At 39.7% G+C, this 25,059-nt stretch overlaps 2 protein-coding genes across 2 annotated transcripts; both read right to left on the bottom strand.

Annotated features, from left to right (window-relative positions):
• Positions 1-13,913: 13,913 nt before the first annotated feature.
• LOC132896752 (uncharacterized) lies at positions 13,914-15,436 on the bottom strand. The gene is made up of 2 exons (XM_060937795.1): positions 15,426-15,436; positions 13,914-15,008 (listed from the first exon to the last, which is right to left on the bottom strand). Exon 2 carries the CDS (start codon positions 15,004-15,006, stop codon positions 14,377-14,379), a length of 630 nt encoding a protein of 209 aa, XP_060793778.1. The 5' UTR covers positions 15,007-15,008; positions 15,426-15,436; the 3' UTR covers positions 13,914-14,376.
• Positions 15,437-16,709: 1,273 nt separating this feature from the next.
• On the bottom strand, positions 16,710-24,759 carry rnf146 (ring finger protein 146). Its single transcript, XM_060937794.1, has 2 exons — positions 24,589-24,759; positions 16,710-19,534 (listed from the first exon to the last, which is right to left on the bottom strand). The coding sequence occupies exon 2, from the start codon at positions 19,531-19,533 to the stop codon at positions 18,325-18,327; it is 1,209 nt and encodes a 402-aa protein (XP_060793777.1). The 5' UTR covers position 19,534; positions 24,589-24,759; the 3' UTR covers positions 16,710-18,324.
• Positions 24,760-25,059: the final 300 nt, after the last annotated feature.

The raw sequence follows: 25,059 nt of genomic DNA, 5'->3' as shown, positions 1-25,059 counted from the left end.
CAAACTCTCGGGTGTGCAAGGGCGCAAATGAAGGCTACAGGAAGAAACAAATAGAGCGAAGTCATAAGTCTGATCTAATCTCTCATATCAACCATTATAGTGGCAAATTAATATTTTAGACGCCTGAATCAATGTCTGCCTAGCTAACTAGATGCAAACAGCAATAGACTTCAATAACAAAGTACCCATAATAGCACTTTTGTTTGAAAATACAGCCCACTGATGTCCTAACAGGGTGCTTAAGTTTGCACAATTTAGAAATGTAGTATTTTTTATTCATTTAATTTGTTAATTCTTCAGAGATGACTTAACTTTTAATAGCAAAAAAGAAACTAAAAATAATTTCTTGTTTATTGTCCATGCACTATACTTTGAACAGGGTGCGGAAGAGTTTTTGCCCATTATATGGAGATATGTATTGAATTTGTGTGGTCATTTTACTTTGTGACACTTTATGTTAATAATGATAACCATAATAACAATAATGAAAAAGATAAAAATTACTTCTTGTTTATTGTCCATGCACCATACATTGTTTAATAGTAATAGAATAGAGTGATTAGATTAAAGTGTTATTTAGATGTTATAAAAGGTTTTTTTTTCCTTGGGGGGGGGGCGCCAAAACTCAATCTTGCCTAGGGCAGCCAAAGACCTAGAGCCGGCCCTGGTTTTTGTGATAACAGATAAAGCACGGTCGCCTCACAGCACGGCCGGCCCAAGGCATAAGCGAATTAAGCGCCCGCTTAGGGCCCCACACACCACTGGGGGGCCCCCAAGAGCAGTTGGAATGCCCACCTGCGAAAATATTTTTAATTAAAAAAACGTAATATCAATGACATGATATAGCAGAAACAAAAGACACAAAAATAAGACACAAAAATAACGTTTTTTGTATCATTTTCATAGTTGGTACATTAGGTTAACTAATCCTTGCTGCTGGTTGCTGCCACTGCGCTCCTGCACAACCAGACGCACGTGACGTGACAGGAGTTATTCACTTCGGAAAATAGGTGGACTAGATGGCTAAGCCATGTCTCAAAAAAGAAATTATCCATCTGGGGCAGAGAAGAGGAAGAGGAAGAGACAAGAGGAAGAAAAAAGCAGCAAGAAAAAGGTAAATTTGAATGTCCAATGTTACAATTTTTGTGTCATTAAGGTTGTCTATGTTCTGGCTAGGTTGGCTGGATTAGCTAACAGAATGTCTGTCATAGTCACAGGAAAGACTCAGTGGGCTTGCACTTATAAGTATCAATAGCAAAGTTGGTCGGGAGATCTCCTATAATGACGTCATTGATGACTTTGCCTCCCGAAAAGCCAGGAAACATAGATTTTGAAGGGAAATGATCAAGCACTGATGATGACAGGAAAAAGGACAAGTGTTGTCTTTCCGAACAGTGAGTTATTTTAAGCGAGTTTTCATATTTTCTCCTATAAATATAGATTTAAGTGCAACATAATAGGTTGTTGTTGTGTTACTGTTGATGTTATTATGCTGCAAATTTCTCTGTTCATTTTGTGAATTTATTTAAGATTTCTTTTAAGATGTAAGGTTTATTCCAGATTTTAAGATTTATTTATTCGTTTGTTATTTAATAACGGTTACAAGTACTAAGTACTGTTTGTAAGAATTGTGTATGTTAGGTTTTGTTTTGCACATTAGTGCAAAATAAACTGGTTAACTTGTTTACATATACAGTGTCTTGTCTACTGCTTTGTTGTTTTACTTACAAATATGCCACACATCACTCTGAATATTTTATATTGCAATAGCCACAAGTTGCAGTATAATGTAAACGAAATAAAAACGCAGATTATGGTGGGTGGCTAGACTAACTAGACTAACTGTGTAGCCTAAGAAATAATAAGGCAGCTAGCAGTGTAGTTATGGTGGTGTGGGGGCCCCCAAATCAAATTCTGCTTAGGGCCCCTTAAAGGCTTGGGCCGGCCCTGCCTCACAGCAAGCAGTTACCGGATTCAAACCTGCTGGTCAACGTGGGCCTTTCTGTGTGGAGTTTGCATGTTCTTCTAAAGCCTGCATGGGTTTCCTCAGGGTGCTCTGGTTTCCTTCCACAGTCCAAATACATGTGAACATTAAATCAACTGGCTACTCATACTCATTGCCTGTAGGTGTGAATGTGAGTGTGAATGGCTGTTTGAATGGCTGAATAAACAAATAAAAAGTATGACGTGTTGTTCTTTAATAAACAAACAACTGTAAACATTGATACATTGCTGTAGTGTAAAGGGAATAAAACACTTGCGGACATAATGATATGGGAAAATAATCAATTCTGTGCTGTTAACAGTATTTTACTATAACAGCACAAAACAAGTGTTTTATATATATATATATATATATATATATATATATATATATATATATATATATATATATATATATATATATATATATATATTTAATTTATTAATCCATACTACATTTGAGGACTTGTATACAAATAAAATGTTGCTTTTGATCTTCAAAAGACTTTAGCTGTCTAAAATGTAGACGTCACGTCTCTCCACGGCACAAAATATTACTTTTATTCTCAGAGATGTGTACTCCCATTCCTATCTTACTATAATTGTGAAATAAAAAGACAGAAGATAAAAATGATAAAAATCCAGTTTGAACTTTTTCTTTTGAAAAGACATAACATCCTCTGAGATTTTTCCACTCGAGAAACCATTGCTGAGAGAGAGAGAAGCTAAATGAGGTTACAAAGTGGAAGCTGGCATATGCAGGGCACCGTGAGGGTTAGAGAGGACGAACCGAGATAACCTCCATTCTGCTGTGAGCAGACAGATACTGAGCACACTTCTGTGGTGTGTTCACCAGGTTAGTGATGTCTGCCAGATGCCAGGTTATATTCTGCTGGGTTGCATTTCTGATATGGATCACTCACAGTCTACTTCACTGAGGTCACACGAATGACACATAATGACACTTCCTTTGCTCTTGAGTACAGCTCAAACAGAGAAAGTAATGGATATGGTAAACATGTCATCACCACCACTCTGCTGTGAATGGGTCCCAAATCACTTTCTTCATTACAGAGATCCTGTACATGGTGCAGGTAGTGGACCTAAGGCCCTGTCCACACGGCAACGGATTCAGGTGAATCTGATAAAATTGTTTATCGTTTCGGCCTGGCGTCCACACGGCACCGGCATTTTGGGTGCCCCACAATGATATTTTTTGAGAACGGGTTCCAGAGTGGAAATATCTGGCAACGGCGCCATTGCGAAGTCGTCTGGATGAGTAGAACAGATTTGTTTACGATGACGTCACAACCACATGACTAGAACAAGCAGCACTCTCGCTGTTTTGTATGAACCACTGCATTGCATTCACTTTTGTATACAGCTTTTCTTTTAAATAAACAAGTAACTGAACCATTTCTTGAATTTCTTTTTTTTTATTGGATAAGACTGCTTTTCAAAATGTTCACACAATATAAAAAGTTATCTAAATTATATAAAATGCTTTTCAAAATGTTCACACACAATAAGAAAATTAAGTTATATAAAACTATACACACTAATAAAACTAATTTGTAAGTAAGGTACTACTTACGTAGGAAATAGTTGGTTTTAGCACCACTCAGACATGTACTTCTCAGTTTCTCAGTCGGTTTCTACAGTACCTGCATTTAGTTTCTAATTACATTTTTTGGGTGCAAGAAAATATTTTTACTCCTATTTCATATTGGAATGAAATTGGTATTGGTGTGCAATATCTTGATGAGAAATTGTATACTTTATATGTGATGTCCATTTAAAATATATTTACATGTTGTGTTCAGCTTCATATTATTATTCTCAGATGAGATTAGCAAATCAAGCTACAGCTGCAGTCAGAAGTTTACATACATGGGCATGAATGTCATGGCAATATTGGGCTTTCAGTGATTTCTCTTGAGGATGATGTTATCCCGAAAGTACTGAAATCCACGGGCGCAGATAGAGGGGGGGACGGGTGGGATTCGTCCCACCCAGATTTAAATTCACCTTGTTCGGTCCCCCCCACTTATAGGGAGGAAAAAACGTCTATGCTGTCTTTCTATGCATAAGGCAAACCTCACAGAAAAATCAAAAGACTAATTACCATTCGGTTTATTGAGGTGCACAGCAGTAAATTTTTTGATTTATTTCGCAATAGAAACATATACATAACGTGAACATATAAATATAAATATTGCGGAGGATAACACAAAAATTAAAAATACTTATTTCCATTGTGGTCCTCGAAATACATACATAGTTGCAACTGCGCAGACTGCACAGGTTGCGAGCTTGGTTGCTATGGTTACCCACAACAAGTTTGACAGGCATATCGGGGACAGCTCCTCCTAGTTCAAGACCCCAACACGGCATGATGAAGGGTGCCAAAAGGCAGAAAACGATTGCATCGTTTTTTCAAAAAACAACGACTGTAAGTAAACTGTGCCTTACTTTATCATATCACCTTGCAATTTTTTGATAGTCTGTTCAAAGTAATGTCGAAGTGAAAGTAAAATCGTACGGAGTAGAGATGCCTTTCTGGTAGCCTCCTTCTTTCAGTGGTAGCCTGTAGATACAGTACTCAGAAGGCAGTTTTAATGTTTAATCTGGCGTTCCCTGCCATAATTTCAGTGAGCATATTGTTTCATAAGGAAGCTTTGCGAAGAGTTGTTGACTGACTGCCGCTCACGCAACACACAGGCATAGTTAGAAAGTCAGGATGCACTGGTTTACGCTTTACACACACACACACGTAGCCCAGCCTCTCGCTATGTTTAACAGTTGGAACTTAGCAGTTTTAAAACTAGTTTTGCAGTTTTGCAATTTCTGTGCGTGATGATAATGTGTAAACTTTGGATTTCCATAGGCTATGTTAAAATGTTATCATTGTCCTGGCCTGCAGGTAGTTCCTGGTGATGGCAGTGAGGGAGGTGAAATAACATGTATACACACTACCGCTCAAAAGTTTGGGGTCACCCAGACAATTTTGTGTTTTCCATGAAAAGTCACACTTTTATTTACCACCATAAGTTGTAAAATGAATAGAAAATATAGTCAAGACATTTTTCTGGCCATTTTGAGCATTTAATCGACCCCACAAATGTGATGCTCCAGAAACTCAATCTGCTCAAAGGAAGGTCAGTTTTATAGCTTCTCTAAAGAGCTCAACTGTTTTCAGCTGTGCTAACATGATTGTACAAGGGTTTTCTAATCATCCATTAGCCTTCTGAGGCAATGAGCAAACACATTGTACCATTAGAACACTGGAGTGATAGTTGCTGGAAATGGGCCTCTATACACCTATGTAGATATTGCACCAAAAACCAGACATTTGCAGCTAGAATAGTCATTTACTACATTAGCAATGTATAGAATGGATTTCTGATTAGTTTAAAGTGATCTTCATTGATAAGAACAGTGCTTTTCTTTCAAAAATAAGGACATTTCAAAGTGCCCCCAAACTTTTGAACGGTAGTGTGTATATATATATATATATATATATATATATATATATATATATATATACACACACACATATATATTACACACAAAATGGAATCATTTGCTGACAGCTCAGTCCCCCAGTCAGTTCAAAAATCCTATCTGCGCCCCTGCTGAAATCAGTATGTACTCCCACTGTTAAAGGGAGGTGAACTAACAAATGTAAACAAGACTGGCAATGAAGGCTTAGCTCACTCTGGCCCCGTCTAGTCCAGAAGGAATGATCTAAACTGGGCCACCTTGCACAATAAATGTTGCAAGCTATATACACCATTGTAGTAAGCCCCTGATGTGGGTGGAGTACTGAAGCACAGCAGGCAGGAGATGATGTTCACACACACTTTATTTCTAGTATTTTTGTTGTTTTTCAGCTTCACTTGCTTGTTTCTGCTCTCTCTCTCTCTCTCTCTCTCTCTCTCTCACAGACGTATTCTGGTTGGGAGTGATCCCCTCTCTTTGCTCTCTCCCTCCTTTTCTATCCTCCACTGTCACTGCAACACACACACACACACACACACACACACACACACACACACACACACAACAGATGTATTGACTTTGCCACTCACCTTCCCCGGCCCCACCCTCCATTCACAAACGGCTGCTTGGCCACGCCCCCGCTGCCACAACTATATGCAAGCTATATACAAGCTATCTATAGAAGCTATATACACCCTAGATATACCGACCTATTTGCCAGAAAGAATCCAAAACGGCAAGGAATTGACCGAGAAGAAGCAATTTTTGTTAAACTGCTCATTAAGGCTTAATTAGTCCATAACTTCATTGATAATTGCAATTAAGCAAATCTGGGTAGAAGTTATATGCACCCTAGGTACCCCTACCTTCATGCCAGAAAGAATCAAAATCAGTGAAGAATTGAGGGAGATAAAGCAATTTGTGTGGAAACTGCTCGTTAGGGCTTAATTACTCCATATATTCATTCTTAATTGCAATTATGCAAATTTGGGTAGAAGCTATATGTACCCCAGACAGACCTACCTTCCTGCCAAAAAGAATAAAAATCGGTGAAGAACTGAGAAAGAAGAAGTGATTTTTGTGAAAAGTGAATGACGCCGGACGACAGATGGACAACACATGATGGCATAAGCTCATCACCTGTCAGACAGATGATCTAATAACTACAGGCTTATTTGAAAGCTTTCTGTTTGAGCAAAAATATCAGAAACCTTTGTGAGTAATCAGCTGAAAGAGTATTTATATGACAATGACATTTTATTGAAATTTCTAATCAGGTTTTAGGAAGCAGCATAGTATAACTACTGCTGCAGTGAAAGTTATGAGTGACATCATTGAAACTTTAGACAAGAAACAGCACTATGTATCTCTTTTTATAGATTTAACCAAAGCATTTGATACAGTTGATCACAATGTTATGACACAAAGATTATTAAGATTATTTTTACTTGTAGTAGGGTACAATTGCTGAGTTGCATCCAACGTCACATCCGCCTCATTAAGCTATGGTCACACTCCAGGCCACGATGCTTTGTGATGGGTTATTGATGAAAATGAGACATTTTGGTGGCAATGTATGGCAATATACTATAAGTGAACTAAAAGTTGTGGTCACACAGCAGGTGAACACTTGACTGTCACGCCTTCGAGCTGCGCTCACTCACAGAGCACTTTGTGCGTGCTCCTGGGACCCAGTTGTTATGGGAAACACCTGATACTGATTTAAGCACAATCAACACGTGCAGATACGGACGCTGTTTTCACAGAGGGTTTGCGAAGTATTATCATTATTACTGTCACGTTTGTTTCTAGCCATGTTTATAACTCTGTTTAATACTCTGCTTTGCTTTTGTTTTTATAAACATCAGGCCTGCTAATAAACACTTTTTCTGCACTAAGATCCATCTATCTTGTAGTGTCCTGATCCCCAGATGTTTAACCTACCCACATACAAAAAGTTGCATGCCTCCATGCTCTTCCAGGTTTTCATCTGTTTGTTCATGTAGAACAATGTCTGCATCACCAGGTAGTTTGAGATGTCGGGGAACTCAACGGATGGATAATTTTCCAAATAATAGGAAAAATCCTTCTTTGTTAACATGTAAGGATCTAATCCCATTGAGTGGTTTCTATATCCACTTCGTTGGAGTGAACTTCTTGGTTTTAATAACTTGCTTGTGTTCTGTACACAAACATGGCAATAAGTTCTTGTGTTAATGGACCAGACTCCACTTTTGGATCATTAATCCCTTTTGACTGAGAAGGCCCTGGATGCATGGTTTTATGTTGGCTTCTGGCACATCCATACAGTTTTAAATACAATACCTACAATTAAAATCAGTTTGTTATTGTATTTATTTAATTCCTGGGCTCCCATCTGTAACAGGGAGTGATGTTGCATCCCTTTAATACACTTTACAATAGATTATTAGATTCTAATAGAATAGATGAGCCAAAATAATTGGGAATTTTTTAAATGGGCCCCGACTTGTTACAAGTATGAATAGGTGGGCCTCAAAGCGGAAAAGGTTGAGAAACCCTGGTATATGATTGCCCCTGCCTCTTTGCTACAGTTGCTTGAGACAGTTTACAATGGAGCACAAAGATCTATCTCAAACTCTAAGTTCATCACTCATCAGTGCACCTGCTATAAGAAAGTCGTGCTTGAAAGCTTGTGAACCCTTTAGAATTTTCAATATTTCTGCATACACTACCGTTCAAAAGTTTGGGGTCACTTTGAAATTTCCTTATTTTTGAAAGAAAAGCACTGTTCTTTTCAATGAAAATCACTTTAAACTAATCAGAAATACACTCTATTCATTGCTAATGTGGTAAATGACTATTCTAGCTAAATTCTACTAAATGTCTGGTTTTTGGTGCAATATCTCCATAGGTGTATAGAGGCCCATTTCCAGCAACTATCACTCCAGTGTTCTAATGGTACAATGTGTTTGCTCATTGCCTCAGAAGGCTAATGGATGATTAGAAAACCCTTGTACAATCATGTTAGGACAGATGAAAACAGTTTAGCTCTTTAGAGAAGCTATAAAACTGACCTTCCTTTGAACAGATTGAGTTTCTGGAGCATCACATTTGTGGGGTCGATTAAGTGCTCAAAATGGCCAGAAAAATGTCTTGACTCTATTTTCTATTCATTTTACAACTTATGGTGGTAAATAAAAGTGTGACTTTTCATGGAAAACACTAAATTGTCTGGGTAACCCCAAACTTTTGAACGGTAGTGTAAATATGACCTAAAACATCATCAGATTCTCACACAAGTCCTAAATGTAGATAAAGAGAACCCAGTTAAACAAATGAAACAAAAATATTATTCTTGGTTATTTATTTATTGAGGAAAATGATCCAATATTATCTGTGAGTGGCAAAAGTTTGTGAACCTTTGCTTTCAGTATCTGGTGTGACCCCCTTGTGCAGCAATAACTGCAACTAAACATTTCCAGTAACTGTTGATCAGTCCTGCACACCAGCTTGGAGGAATTTTAGCCCATTCCTCCATACAGAACAGCTTCAACTCTGGGATGTTGGTGGGTTTCCTCACATGAACTGCTCGCTTCAGGTCCTTCCACAACATTTCGATTGGACTAAGGTCAGGACTTTGACTTGGCCATTCCAAAACATGAACTTTATTCTTCTTTAACCATTCTTTGGTAGAACAACTTGTGTGCTTAGGGTCGTTGTCTTGCTGCATGACCCACCTTCTCTTGAGATTCAGTTCATGGACAAATGTCCTGACATTTTCTTTTAGAATTCGCTGGTATATTTCAGAATTCATTGTTCCATCAATGATGGCAAGCTGTTCTGGCCCAAATGCAGCAAAACAGGCCCAAACCATGATACTCCCACCACCATGTTTCACAGATGGGATAAGGTTCTTATGCTGGACTGCAGTGTTTTCCTTTCTCCAAACATAACACTTCTCATTTAAACCAAAAAGTTCTATTTTGGTCTCATCCGTCCACAAAACATTTTTCCAATAGCCGCCTGGCTTGTCCAAGTGATCTTTAGCAAACTGCAGATAAGCAGCAGTGTTCTTTTTGGAGAGCAGTGGCTTTCTCCTTGCAACCCTGCCATGCACACCATTGTTGTTCAGTGTTCTCCTGATGGTGGACTCATGAACATTAACATTAGCCAACATGAGAGAGGCCTTCAGTTGCTTAGAAGTTACCCTGGGGTCCTTTGTGACCTTGCCGATTATTACACGCCTTGCTCTTGGAGTGATCTTTGTTGGTCAACCACTCCTGGGGAGGGTAACAATGGTCTTGAATTTCCTCCATTTGTACACAATCTGTCTGACTGTGGATTGGTGGAGTCCAAACTCTTTAGAGATGGTTTTGTAACCTTTTCCAGCCTGATGAGCATCAACAACACTTTTTCTGAGGTCTACTCAGAAATCTCCTTTGTTCGTGCCATGATACACTTCCACAAACATGTGTTGTGAATATCAGACTTTGATAGATCCCTGTTCTTTAAATACAACCCCGATTCCAAAAAAGTTGGGACAAAGTACAAATTGTAAATAAAAACAGAATGCAATGATGTGGAAGTTTCAAAATTCCATATTTTATTCAGAATAGAACATAGATGACATATCAAATGTTTAAACTGAGAAAATGTATAATTTAAAGAGAAAAATTAGGTGATTTTAAATTTCATGACAACAACACATCTCAAAAAAGTTGGGACAAGGCCATGTTTACCACTGTGAGACATCCCCTTTTCTCTTTACAACAGTCTGTAAACGTCTGAGGACTGAGGAGACAAGTTGCTCAAGTTTAGGGATAGGAATGTTAACCCATTCTTGTCTAATGTAGGATTCTAGTTGCTCAACTGTCTTAGGTCTTTTTTGTCGTATCTTCCGTTTTATGATGCGCCAAATGTTTTCTATGGGTGAAAGATCTGGATTGCAGGCTGGCCAGTTCAGTACCTGGACCCTTCTTCTACGCAGCCATGATGCTGTAATTGATGCAGTATGTGGTTTGGCATTGTCATGTTGGAAAATGCAAGGTCTTCCCTGAAAGAGACGTCGTCTGGATGGGAGCATATGTTGCTCTAGAACCTGAATATACCTTTTAGCATTGATGGTGTCTTTCCAGATGTGTAAGCTGCCCATGCCACATGCACTAATGCAACCCCATACCATCAGAGATGCAGGCTTCTGAACTGAGTGCTGATAACAATTCGGGTCGTCCTTCTCCTCTTTAGTCCGAATGACACGGTGTCCCTGATCTCCATAAAGAACTTCAAATTTTGATTTGTCTGACCACAGAACAGTTTTCCACTTTGCCACAGTCCATTTTAAATGAGCCTTGGCCCAGAGAAGATGTCTGCGCTTCTGGATCATGTTTAGATACGGCTTCTTCTTTGAACTATAGAGTTTTAGCTGGCAACGGCGGATGGCACGGTGAATTGTGTTCACAGATAATGTTCTCTGGAAATATTCCTGAGCCCATTTTGTGATTTCCAATACAGAAGCATGCCTGTATGTGATGCAGTGCCGTCTAAGGGCCCGAAGATCACGGGCACCCAGTATGGTTTTCCGGCCTTGACCCTTACGCACAGAGATTCTTCCAGATTCTCTGAATCTTTTGATGATATTATGCACTGTAGATGATGATATGTTCAAACTCTTTGCAATTTTACACTGTCGAACTCCTTTCTGATATTGCTCCACTATTTGTCGGCGCAGAATTAGGGGGATTGGTGATCCTCTTCCCATCTTTACTTCTGAGAGCCGCTGCCACTCCAAGATGCTCTTTTTATACCCAGTCATGTTAATGACCTATTGCCAATTGACCTAATGAGTTGCAATTTGGTCCTCCAGCTGTTCCTTTTTTGTACCTTTAACTTTTCCAGCCTCTTATTGCCCCTGCCCCAACTTTTTTGAGATGTGTTGCTGTCATGAAATTTCAAATGAGCCAGTATTTTGCATGAAATTTCAAAATGTCTCACTTTCGACATTTGATATGTTGTCTATGTTCTATTGTGAATACAATATCAGTTTTTGAGATTTGTAAATTATTGCATTCCGTTTTTATTTACAATTTGTACTTTGTCCCAACTTTTTTGGAATCGGGTTTGGAAAACAGGGTGCCCACTCACACCTGATTGTCATCCCACTGATTAAAAACACCTGACTAATTTCACCTTCAAATTAACTGCTAATCCTAGGGGTTCACATACTTTTGCCACTCACAGATATGTAATATTGGATCATTTTCCTCAATAAATAAATGACCAAGTATAATATTTTTTGTCTCATTTGTTTAACTGGGTTCTCTTTATCTACTTTTAGGACTTGTGTGAAAATCTGATGATGTTTTAGGTCATATTTATGCAGAAATATAGAAAATTCTAAAGGGTTCACAAACTTTCAAGCACCACTATAGCTCACCGCAGACTGACTCATTGGGATATTTTAATTTTTAAAGCCATATTGGGGCAGCTCCCTTCTTACCTGTGTATACACATTATCCCTCAATAGTAACAGTAATTACTACTTACACTCATTAGATTATATTTCATTAACTATGCCAAAGGTCCGGACAGAGTTCAGGAAAAAGGCCTTTAAATTCTATGCTCCTGCTTCTTGAATGAGCTCTAAAAGTGTTTGAGATTAAAGGAGCTTATCACTTTAAATGAATTTAAAGTGATGGTTAAAGAGCTGGAATTTATCAAAATTGGGGACTGTAATTGTGCTTTTTGATTGTTGCAGGATTTTTTTTTTTAATCTGGCCCTTCATTTTAAGTTTTAATGCATAAAAGTGTTTTTTTTTTTTGTCAATTACGTTTTGTGTGGGGCGGCACGGTGGTGTAGTGGTTAGCGCTATCGCCTCACAGCAAGAAGGTCCTGGGTTCGAGCCCCGTGGCCGGCGAGGGCCTTTCTGTGCGGAGTTTGCATGTTCTCCCCGTGTCCGCGTGGGTTTCCTCCGGGTGCTCCGGTTTCCCCCACAGTCCAAAGACATGCAGGCTAGGTTAACTGGTGACTCTAAATTGACCGTAGGTGTGAATGTGGGTGTGAATGGTTGTCTGTGTCTACTGTATGTGTCAGCCCTGTGATGACCTGGCGACTTGTCCAGGGTGTACCCCGCCTTTTGCCCGTAGTCAGCTGGGATAAGCTCCAGCTTGCCTGCGACCCTGTAGAAGGATAAAGTGGCTAGAGAGAATGAGATGAGATGAGATGTTTTGTGCGAGTCAACGGGTGTCTCAGTTGCTTTCTTGGCCAGGTCTCTCTCACAAAAGAGATTTTAAATCTCAAGACACTAATTGGGTTAAATAAAATAATATAAATTTTTTTTCTTTGAACTGTTCTTTTTCTGTGGCAGAATGATCACACAATATACTATACATCTTTAATAGAAAGCAGTTTGATCTGTCACTTCTTGACACTGTCATACGTAATTTGCTTAGTGTTTGTTGGTAAAATATATGTAGAAAATGAAAAAGGACAGATCGCATTGTTGCTTGCTACTGTGAACGTAGGGTGAAAGACAAAAAGGAAATGACATCAGTGACTTCACATGTTCATAACTCAAAATAACAGGAAGTGAAGGACATAGAAGAACTAATTCTTAATTTCCCTGAGGAACCCTCCCAAAGGGATCAATGAAGTTTTATCTAATCTAATCCAGGACCCAACTGATTACAGGAGTGATGTGAGGTACCCATAACAGTCAAGCGTGAGTGTGTGAGAGGAAGCTTGGAGGAGTGTGAAAACGATACATCCCTCGTTGGGTGTGCAGAAATCGTGAGAACTCCGTCCCGGCCAACAGCTGTCTCCAACAAGAGATTATCACCTCATCTCTGAGCCCAACTCTCCCTCTCTCTTTCTCACATACAAGTTTAATGTTTCAGCTCCAGCACTGCAGTGTAGGTTTTTTTCCCCCCTCACTGCAAATACACAGGTGGCTAATTTTCTACTGCAGTCCTTTGGCAAGATGTTTTGAAAACCAGAAGGTGAACAGGTGACAAGAGTGCTCGGAGAGTACAATATCTCCGGCTAGCAATCTATGCTACAAGTGCTTAATGGGTCATTCTACAAAAACGTCCACTTTTGACATGTCACAATATCTGAAAATAACTTTCTTCTTTAAGTCTTTAAAATTATACTATATTATTACTGTACTAATTGGCTATAAGAACATACCTAAGGTACACCTTAATGGCTTTTTGCCTTTTTTGTATAATTATTTCAAGATTTCATATACCATTTATTTGTCACTGGTGTTACCTGACCTCATTTGGAATAAAATCCACTTTTATTAAATATTTTTTCTTAACTTCTTTTGCACATACAATCACAGTAACTGTACAAAAATGATGAGGCAAATTATCAAGAGATTATTTTATTTATTTTCAAAATGTTTGTTACAACTGTGTTCGAATGATATTTCTTCAGTTTTGTAACCGTGTATTTACTTTAAAAATGAAAATGTAATTGAAAACAGTTAAGATGAAGTAATAATGAAATATTGGAAATGTGAACTGTTGAGTACAGGAAAATTAAACTGATTCAAAATCCCTACCATGACAAATTTGCCATATTTTAACCTGATGTTCCCAAAAATGCACACGGTGACACCAGTGACATAAGGTGACATTCATAAGATCAAACTATCTGGAGTTCTAAACAATAATGAGGCATTACATCCAAAATGTTTCATGGAACAATATAAACAGTAAAAAAGTAAGTATAAAACTTAAGTATAATATTATATGTAAAAGTTTACAAGTTTCAACTCCAGTTGCAGTCTGTAAACGTGACACAAACGTTAATCAAACAAACTCATTGGCAAGACTTAAAATAACTGCACTTGGAAAGATGCATTTGGAAACTACTAAAAGTTCAAATAATGAACTTGTGTTAACTGATTATGTGTATAAATTAATATTATTACAGCAGCTGTTCCTTGATGAACTCCCAGAACTTTTTTCAATTTGAACTGAGCGCCGATTCAGTGCCAGGGGTTCTGGAATGAGGCACATGATCTGGCCATCCTCGTACCAGGTCACGTCATCTCTGGGGCTTGGCCAGTAGAACATATTAACTCCATTGGAGTGCATGCATTTCACTTGCACACTGCCTTCCTCTACCTGCAGAATGATGCCAGGGTAAGGGGTGTTATCGTACTGGACAACACACCACTGACCACAGTGGTGAGGTCCAATGACAGTAGGCCTGAACTCGTTGCTCAGATGACTGATTGCTTCTTCCAAAGGTACAAGGGCAACTTCCTGCAGACAGTAACATGAGCAACATGCTCTGTTCTGTCCGTTGGTCCTAGATCTTTCTCTGCACCTTTGCTGGCGAATCCTCCATTCCTTACGCTGAACTCTCTTATTCCTTTCAGTGAGCTCACTGATTCGCTTCCTCTTTCCTGTATCAATGTCTCTGGCATAGCTCTCTTTCCTTTTTTGCAAGTATTCCTGTCTGCGTTGAGGGTCAGCATCCCTACGCTCTCTGTAACGCCTCTGCTTCTCAGCTGCACTCAGCTTAGCCATAGCTGTCCAAAGAGGGATTGACAGTGACACAAGATGTTATTTTGAAATCTAAATAATATTATATGCACATCAACTCAATAATGAATATGAATTTGAAAATGAACAAAGATTATCTGCACATAGGCATCATAGTCACTGGTGTTACCCATCAGGATTGTAACACCAGTGACGGTAACACCAGTGACAACTGTCATAAAAACTCTATTTTACAAGATGGCTGCCACAGGGAATCAAACCACATGTTGACATTCATGAATTACTCATTGAATTATATACAATTTAATCAAATTTTATTCTTCCATGTTCATCTCCCAAAGATTAAAGTAGGTCATACCAGTGACTTGCTGTGAAGCTTCAACGGAAATCTTAGGTTTAATTATTAAAATTTATAAAAAAATGAAAAATGGCATTGACCTTACCATGTGTCTGTCTTCATTGATCTTCAGAAAGGAAGTGAAAAGACTTCGTGTGATGTCTTCACCATGTCGTTGTATGTCAAAATAATAGTCTTTTGTCATACAGTAACACCAGTGACGTGAATCCAGGGGACGTGCACATTTATGATGCATTTTATAACATTTAATTGCAATATTGTGTTTTTTCATAATTTGTGTGATACATTAGACCTGTATGGACACATAACTGCAGTTGAGCTAATAAAGTATATGTTTTTCATTAAAAAATAAAGCCCTTAATTTCACAGCATGACAGTGGGGACGGGCATTTTTGGGCATACTTGGGAAAACACTAAAATGATTAAAAAGAAATAATGACTCATTAGTGGTTCAAAAAGTTATAATTGTTCAAATATCATATTGTTTTATCTTAAAATATAAACAAATCCCTAAATTTACATTTTTTTTAAAGCAACTGCCCTGTTAAGTCTAGGGACAGAAAAGTGGACGTTTCTGTAGAATGACCCTAATACATGCTCATGAAATTGTCAAAGTACAATTTGACAATTTCATGAAGGGCCATAACTCTGGTAAACTGTGACCGAATTGAACGAAATTGTAATATGCGCATGACCGCCATATAGCAAAGTCTTTTGCTAAGTTTCGTTAAATTCCTCCAAGAATTGTGAGAGGAGTTGATTTCAGAAGACAAGCACACCCTTGTGAAATTGTCAAAGTACAAGTTTGGTAATCAAGGGGTGCAACTCTGGTAAAATACAACTGAATTGAACAAAATTACAATATGCGTGTTACCGATGTAGGTATAACAAAGAATCCTGTCAAGTTTCATGAAATTCCTCCAAAAATTGTGAGAGGAGTCGATTTCAGAAGGTGAGTACCCTTCCCAGGATGGACGGACATTACCATGACATAATCCCCCTTCAGGACTTTTTTTACAAAAAAAAACCACCACCTTTAGGCACAGGAGAATTTTATTTATTTTTCCTCTCTAAAGGAAAATTTCAGCAGCTCTAATTAAATCACAAGCTACTTTTGATAAAGTCCTAAATATGCTCCAGATCTGCAAAAATAAAAATCGCACCTTATTTTATAGATCAGAATAAAGAAAAGCAGCAGCAAACAGCTGATTTGAATAAATCCATAACTAATGCAGCTGCGTGAGTGAGATTATAGCTGTAGTCATGTGTGCAACACAAAAGCAGTGAAAATGTGATCAGATAATAATAATGTTCCACTCCTCCTTATTAAAGTGTGAAGGCATGGAACTGTGAAAATGCATCAGACAAATAATAGACAACACTTTATTAATTCAAATCAACTTAGTAACAAAAGAGAAAACACCACCATTAAAACAAAGTACAGCAAAAGTAGTTATCATAGCTATTATTTCTTTTTGTTTGATGATGGAAAAAAAAATCCCAAGCAACTGGACATGAGAATCAGGACTGGGGAAACAGAACAATAATTAAAATCTCAGAACCGGACGTTGAAGAACTACTATAACTACAATAAAATCCTCAAATAAAACTCAAACTCCCAGAGTTCAAAGCGTCTCAGCCTGGGGCACGGGTATTTCCTTCAAAACGCATCACATTAATATATGTTAAGAAAAACTTGAGTGAGCTATGAGACAACGTGCATACACACACACACACACACACACACAGTCACTATCTGGCGTTGTAATTCAACACTGAGTTCAGCCCTGTTCGAGAAAGATGGTGTGAGTAAGACTGATTTCAGCCACATGACCTAGTTATTTGTTTACAGACAGAAGGAAAGTAGCAGAGAGAGAGAGAGATCTGGACATAGCTAGAAAATTGAGACAGTGAGAGATACGCCCCCCCACCCACAGCGAGAGAGAGAAAAAAAAAAAAAAAAACGAGACTGAGACAAAGACAGATTGACAGAAAAGATAGATAGATTAGATATCTACAAAAAGAGGCAGAGGATAGCTCAAGGAGACAGACAGGCAGGCAAAGGACAGTTTGTTGGCGCTCAGCTCTGTAAGCAGAGAGAGAGAGAGAGAGGGGAAGAAAGAAAGGTCCAGTCTGCATTACTCATAAAATTGCTAAAGAAAGACAGGATGAAGGGAGGAAGAACAAACAAATGACATTCATACAATGCATCTCACTCACACACACACACACACACACCCCTCCATCCTCGTCTTCCCCTGCTCTGGTTGAATGTTAAATTACAAAATTATCTTTTTTGCTTGTTCACAGATTCAGCAGTGTCGCACCTCATCGAGAATGCAACAACGGATTCAAACTTTACGTCTCCGCTTAATATCTACAGATATTTATACATCATATCTATATAACCTTGTATATAGATATGCAAAAAAGATCTAGGAGTCAATATGATGCACGTCAGTAAAAATCAGAGTAACACACAAAAGCTCTGTCCCAAACTCTAGACATAATTAGTTTTCTCACAGGAGTGTTGGCTGATTATTATTTTTTTTAGAGAAGCTAGAACACAGTTTTTATTTCATCATAGTGGTTACGTGATGCTTTGCGTGTTGTTCTCGGTGGCTCTGCAAACGCATTACCCATGATGCACTAGAAGCAGTTAACACTGAGAAACTGCAGCGAGTAATTAAACGTATAAGAGCTGTAGCTAGAAGTCATAGTTTTAGCGCTATGCTTCCGTGTGTACTCTATAGGCAGGCGGATGATTTCTAATTAGCTTGCTGGCTTGAATTTTCAATTCCTTAGTTTCTTTTCATCTTTGTAATACCTTATATACCAAAATTAACCAGATGTGTTCACATGCTAGAGTTTGGGATACAGCCAAAGGTTTGTAAAGAACACAATGTTTAAGACAGAAGTGCACGTCCTGCTTCTCAAGTCTGAAACGTCCACATGTACAGATTTAGCGATTTTAACTCCAACAGCTACACCTCTGTCACCGTGCACTGGCCGTCAGGACTGCGGGACCGAACTCCACCGTCCATCCTCTGCAGTCTGTGCCTCATGCCTTCCTCATCATCTTCTCCTTCCTCATCTTCACTCGTTCCTGATTCTGATTCGTAACCAGATGGATCGGGTGCAACAGCCGAATCGTCTTCGTTTTCATCGTCGTCCACTTCCTGCTCCTCCTCCTCTTCAGGTGCGGATCGGTTGATATGGAGCTGCGCGAATGCCTGGACGAGTTGAGGATCATCATGAAGGTCACGATCGCCGCCCAGCATGATGGGAGGACGGATCGGGGGTGGGGCAAACGCAGCTTGAGAGCGAATCGCTCCACTTATATCAGCTCCATCTGCCGAGTTCTCCCTCTCTGATGACGTGGCTTCTGAATTCAGTGCCAAATTGACAGCTGTAGGATCAGCGAAACCTGGAGAAACTCTGTCTCTCTGTCTCTCTCTCAACTGTCTCCCTGTCCGGATGTCTCTGTCTCTGACATCGCTCTCCGTTACTCCTCCATCTGAAGTTACAGCTGAATCTGTGGGTACAGGAAATGCCGGAGAAACTGATCCAGATCCAGGAACGGAATTAGATCCAGATCCTGTTGCGGGTTCTGGATCCAGCCTTAGTCCAGCCACGCCCTTTTTAGGAACGTCCACAGCATCACGCTTCATCCTCCTGCGCCGGCCGTGCTCGTTGCGTCTGTATTGCACCATGTTCTCCAGGTCGGCCACGTACAGGAAGCCGGCGATTAGCATCTCGGCGCTCTTCTTCCCTTCGCGGTAAGCCTCCTCCAGCTCGCGGCTAGTGCGCTCGTCATACTGCCACCAACCATTGCGTCCTTCGTAGTACCAGGCGTGGCCGCCTAAGCTCCGCCCCCCTGTCGCTGTGGCCTTCAACTCCTCTGGAGAAAGCAGCGTGGGACGGTCCAGGAAGTCCTCGGGCACTTCCTGTCTACAGAGCGCGCAGCGTTTGCTGTGCCAGGATGCACCCTTCACACACAGGAAGCAGAAGACATGGCCGCAGGGGAGGCGCACTGGGTGGACGCAACTCTGCAGGCATATAGCACACTCCGGTACAGGAAGAGAAGGGGGAGGGGAGGGGGAGGGGCTTCCATTGCCATCTCTTACCCCACCCACTTTCTTACCCGAGGCCAGCGCGTCCATGGAGTGATCGACCTCTCCACAGCTCGCCATTCTGACAGAAGAGTGCAAATACATGTAAATTTCACATACACAAACTACCACCCCCCCCATAAACTGAAAAATAAAATATGCCTTTACATTTAACGTTTATAACATTGAGTATCAGGACCTAACAATATCTCAATAATGCTTCACACTTGGTGTGTTAAATCGAGTTTTCTGAAAAATGCAAAAGTCTTTGTTGAAGATATTTCACCTGCTATACATCAAATCATTTGTCTCTGTGTTGTGTTACTGCAACATTGGTTGTTGTTTCTGAATGGCTACAGGAAAAGTTGCGCTGGTTGCCTCTGTGCATCATGTGACAGTTCAATACGTAATTAAACATCCCATCAGTGAAACATTTTACATACCGAATTCAAGCTTTCCATAAGTTGCCATGTTTTACTACAAACCACCATGAGACATTAAGTATCGTAATCATACGATATTTCTGATCCAGTTACTATTTATACATCCATGATGTGATCTCGTGCAGTGGTGTAGCTGATAAAAAGGTGGCTGTGACTGTAGCGTGTATGGCCTTGTTGGGGTTTTAAACAGCTTATTAAGACTGCTGTATTGAGAAACAGCCCAGTATTTAAATATCTCCAGATAACAATGCTTAATCCCAACATCACACACCTGATCCGTTTAGTGCTGGTGTGTTTGATCACCAGGACCTGACACACAGACACCTTCTTTTTCCCTAATTCCAGAAACATCACAAGCATAAACACTAACTCTGTGTATTGCCTTTGGCTGACTGATTACAGAAACATCTTGTGATCAGCCACATGATTTGTTCATTTACAGCAGAAACAGTGATTTCACTCTTTAAAGCAAGCACTTTTCAGCATTAGGCAATAGGATAATCTATCCACATCTGTGATTTATACCACAGCGCTCTTGAATTCTGGATTGTGATTGGTCAGATTAATTTGCTATAACAGCAGCTCTGACAATAGCGTTACTATAAATCACAGGCTTATATTAATCCGCTCATTCTAATATGCTATCGTTTCTATAGTAACAGCTCACTCAGATACATGTATGGTGGACACGCAATATAAACAACTGTAATCACTGACATGTTGAAGTTTTCTGTAAACAGATGTTTAACACTTATGGAATGAGTCCCCAGTGTAAAAAAAATTGCAAACTGCTGTGGTGTAAGAGGAATAAAAGACCCCGTCCACACGTAGCCGGGTATCTGCTAAATCGAAGATATTTTTCTACGTTTTGGCCTGTCATCCACATGAAAACACATCAAAAATGAATATTTAAAAAAACTCCGGGCAAAGTGAAGATTTTTGAAAACTCCGTGTATGCCTTTTCGTGTAGACAGAGATAACCGGAGTTTTGCGTTTTAGAACGTCACAGTCTGCGCCAAAAAAATGACAACAAATCTGCCCTGACATCAAACGTGCGACCTTTGTTTACTGCAGAAGCCAGATTAAGCGGCGATCCACGCGGTACCGAACCGACCCATTTCAGAGCCGACTCCCGACAGGGCACGCACATATCCCCCGACTGTTGACGAGTGCAGTCGCGATTGAAGCGACACGTGACAACTTAATAGCTTTGTGATTGGCTATTGGGTATAGTTACTGTTAAATCCAACACTTGAAGATGCTACAGGCTGAATTACAAATGACACAACATGGAATATGTAGCGCACTATCTAGGCTGCATGAGCTATTATTTCCAACCTTAAATAGTGCACTTATATAGGGGAGTTAAAGCGATTTGGAATTCAGCCACACAACTTGAGCAGAGTGGCTTTCCAGCCCACTGTGTCTATGGATAAAGCTTCAGTCTATGGAATTACAGTATATACCTGCATTAGGTGCTACCAACACGTATTTCTTGCACTAGAAATTGTGTTTAATGATGTCACGTGTTATATGCGAAAGATATGATTGGCTATTGCTAGCGACTCTCGCCGATCAGTCTGGCTCCCGATTAGTTTTTCGAATCGGCTGTGAGATGAGTCGGTACCATCGAAAACTAGTCTTTACGCCTGACTCGCGACTTCAGTTGGCTCGGTACGCTGAAAATCGGCGTAGTGTGCGGCTAGCTAAAGAGTAATGGATCGGAGTAGTGCCTTGAAAGCGTTAATTATTGTGCAGGTGCTATTTACATGTTTAATTTTAGAAGCCCAACTACTGCTCCAAGAGCACAGGCGATGTGATTAGGGGGTAGGATTTGGGGAAATAACCATCTACAGGTTTGGAATACTTATGAATGTGATTGAAAACGCAGATGTTCGGTTATGTGTGGAAGGGATTTTTTTCGAAGACGAGGTGGTGTGGATAAAACATTTTTATAAACGGAGGGGGGGGAAATGTTCGGTTTTAAAAATACCCGGCTACGTGTGTACATGGCAAAACACTTGTTATAGATATCCTGTTACAGATAAATAATCAACTTTGGGGTGCTAACATGAACTCTGCTTCATTACACCACACCAATTGGTTTATTCCTGAGAAAATAACCAAATGACACTTTCATAAGTATCGTCATTATAGTTAGGGGTTAGTGCTTTAGTCGCACCTGTGATGATCACTGTGAAAAGTAACTGATACTTTTTTCGACCAACAGGGAAAGGGTTCAGTTTTTGCTTGCGCACCAAATTTTGAACCATCCTGAGCATTTCGACCAAAAATAAATTGGTTCGGAACCAGAAAAGTTAGTTCCCAGCTGGAACCAAAATATAGCTGGTTTTTCCAGCGCAAATCGTGTCATTAGTTTGGAAAGGAAGCAGAACACAGCAATGGAAAAGGATACATCTCTCTAGCCGCTTTATCCTGTTCTACAGGGTCGCAGGCAAGCTGGAGCCTATCCCAGCTGACTATGGGCGAGAGGCGGGGTACACCCTGGACAAGTCGTCAGGTCATCACAGGGCTGACACATAGACACAGACAACCATTCACAGCTATGGTCAATTTAAGGGGTGTTCACACGGCAACTTTTACTCTGGTGTAGCACCAGGGCTGCCCCGGTAGAGCGTTCACACGGTACAAAGTTATACCAGCGTAGCCCCTGAAAGCTGCTTAAACCGGTGCAAATCTAACCCTGCTCGGGAGGTGGTTTAAGAAATTTACTCCGGAGTAAATGCTAGTTTGCAGGGCAGCACCGATATAAAATGGGACGTCTGAACGCTACAGGGGTAGACTCGCTACGCGTGAGGAGAGTTAATTACATACGGGCATTGCATAATTTGCATCCTGGTATTTTGCGCTTCCAAAATGGCGAATATCAATAACAGAACTGCGTGTCTTCCAGTGTTGCCAGATTGGGCGGTCTTAAGTGCATTTTGGCGGATTTGAACATATTTTGGGCTGGAAAACATCAGCAGTATCTGGCAACACTGGTGTCTTCATCCATGTTGTTTTCCCGGCGCTTGGTGATGCCATGACAACCGGGAAAAGGAAGTACATTTTCATGCATGCACATATTTCATTTCCGCATTATTACTATCGTATAGCACGGTTGCAAAAACTGCCGTGTGAACGCAAGTGGGGCTGCACCGGTGCTAACACGCTTCTCTCTAGTAAGCAGGTTTGTGACGTGTGAACGCTCCACAAAATTTACACTGGTGTAAGATATATCGCAACAAAATACATCGGTGCAGCATCAATGCAAATATGTGCCGTGTGAACACCCCTATAGAGTCACCAATTAACCTAACCTGCATGTCTTTGGACTGTGGGGGAAACCGGAGCACCCGGAGGAAACCCACGTGGACACGGGGAGAACATGCAAACTCCACACAGAAAGGCCCTCGCCGGTCACAGGGCTCGAACCCAGGACCTTCTTGCTGTGAGGCGACAGCGCTAACCACTACACCACCGTGCCGCCCGAAAAGGATACATCTTCAGGAAAAAAAAAAAGGACCAAAAACAAACATCTGCAACAACAGAACAAATGCTCAAAGGTAATCAATGCACTCTTCTGTCTTGCTACTACTGTTTACTCCTTTTGTGCTTTATGCAATACCCTCCGTTCATGACATGTCCTTGATTACAACAGTTCTGCTCAAAACGTGGGCTGATTCAATACCTGGCATCACGGTTCAAAGAATCCGGAACGGAACCAGTTCAAAACCTTGTTCCCCGTTGGTCGAAAAGTGGTGCAAGAGAATATACTATTTATACCACCAATTACTTTAGTCTAAATTACCCTTCACCTATAAACCCTGATGTTGCTTACTTAGCAAAACCCCACCATCATCAGACCTATATATCGCGATACACACACACACACACACACATATATATATATATATATATATATATATATATATATATATATATATACACACACACATATATATCGATACATATACATATATATATATACATATTTGTTTAGCGTGAAAATGTAAAGTATTGCGATATGATGTTCTTTGCCATATCGCACATTCTTAATACGCCTTAAGAAACATTTAACAATTTTAATACTTATTAAATTTAACAGCGAGTTATAACAATGTATAGTATGCAGAAAAGCAGGTGACCGATTTGCTCTGATATGTCTGTGTGATTTTGTGTTTAATCTTTAATAACATGTAACGTGTTTCCAGTTGGACGCCACAGAATCACACCCACAAAAACACAAACAATGCCTTCCACATACCGCTTAGCAACACCGCTAACTAAAGAAATTAACATTTTAAATCAGATTGACGACGAATCTGGTCTTTTGTGGAAGAAAAAATTAAGTAATACTTCGCTAATAATATCAGACAGATTCGTGTTTTAGCAATATCTATTACTAATAAATCTAATCTCACTGTTTACAGGCCTTGCTAGGACAGATGCTAGCATTTGCTGGCTAGCCGCGGCCTTATTGATGTCACACTATGTAACTGGACACTACAGAGCAACAGCATATTTATTTTCAGAAAAAAATAAGTAGATTATGGTTAATAATTTATTGTATAGTTTTTTTTTTTTTACAGAATGGTCAAAATTCTAGGCAGCGAATGTGCTAGCCTAGCATAATCGGCTAAGCTAACGCTAACGAACCCATGTTTGCTTTAGATCCTATTAAATGACTCACCTGTCAAAATCCGCCAAAGTCTCACCCTTCTTTCAGCATTTAGTTTTCATTCGTCTGCTGTGAACAGAACGACTTTTCATTTTTTTAAATAAAAAAATTCGTAGATAAACAAACAAAAGCTGTTTAAAGGAAATCTGCGGTGTTTTCAGTCCCACTGACAAATTAGTGATCTGTGATTCATCAACGAATCGGTTCCTCATGAACGATTCCTTTAAGTGAATCTGAGAAATCAGTAAGTTGTATGGCGTTAAAAATCCTGCTATTTAACATTTGATATTTAAATGTAAAAAAAAAAAACTGAATTCATATATTATTAGTGTCAATATATTAGATTTTTTTGTGCCCTAACATCTGAAATTTAATGTTTAATGTTTTGCCCAATCACAATTCATGCTTAATTTCAGTGCTTGAATATGTTCAAATTCGAAATGAAGTCTGGTATAATCGATTTCTAGAAAATTTCCCATGTCT

Source organism: Neoarius graeffei, chromosome 13, assembly GCF_027579695.1.
Source record: "Neoarius graeffei isolate fNeoGra1 chromosome 13, fNeoGra1.pri, whole genome shotgun sequence".
Lineage (NCBI taxonomy): Eukaryota > Metazoa > Chordata > Actinopteri > Siluriformes > Ariidae > Neoarius > Neoarius graeffei.
Note: the sequence above shows the minus strand (reverse complement) of the source record. Positions and strands in the feature narration are given on the sequence as shown.

Coding starts and splice junctions, on each gene's coding strand:
- LOC132896752 (XM_060937795.1), bottom strand. CDS start 15,006: ATGGCTAAGCTGAGTGCAGCTGAGAAGCAGAGGCGTTACAGAGAGCGT.
- rnf146 (XM_060937794.1), bottom strand. CDS start 19,533: ATGGCGAGCTGTGGAGAGGTCGATCACTCCATGGACGCGCTGGCCTCG.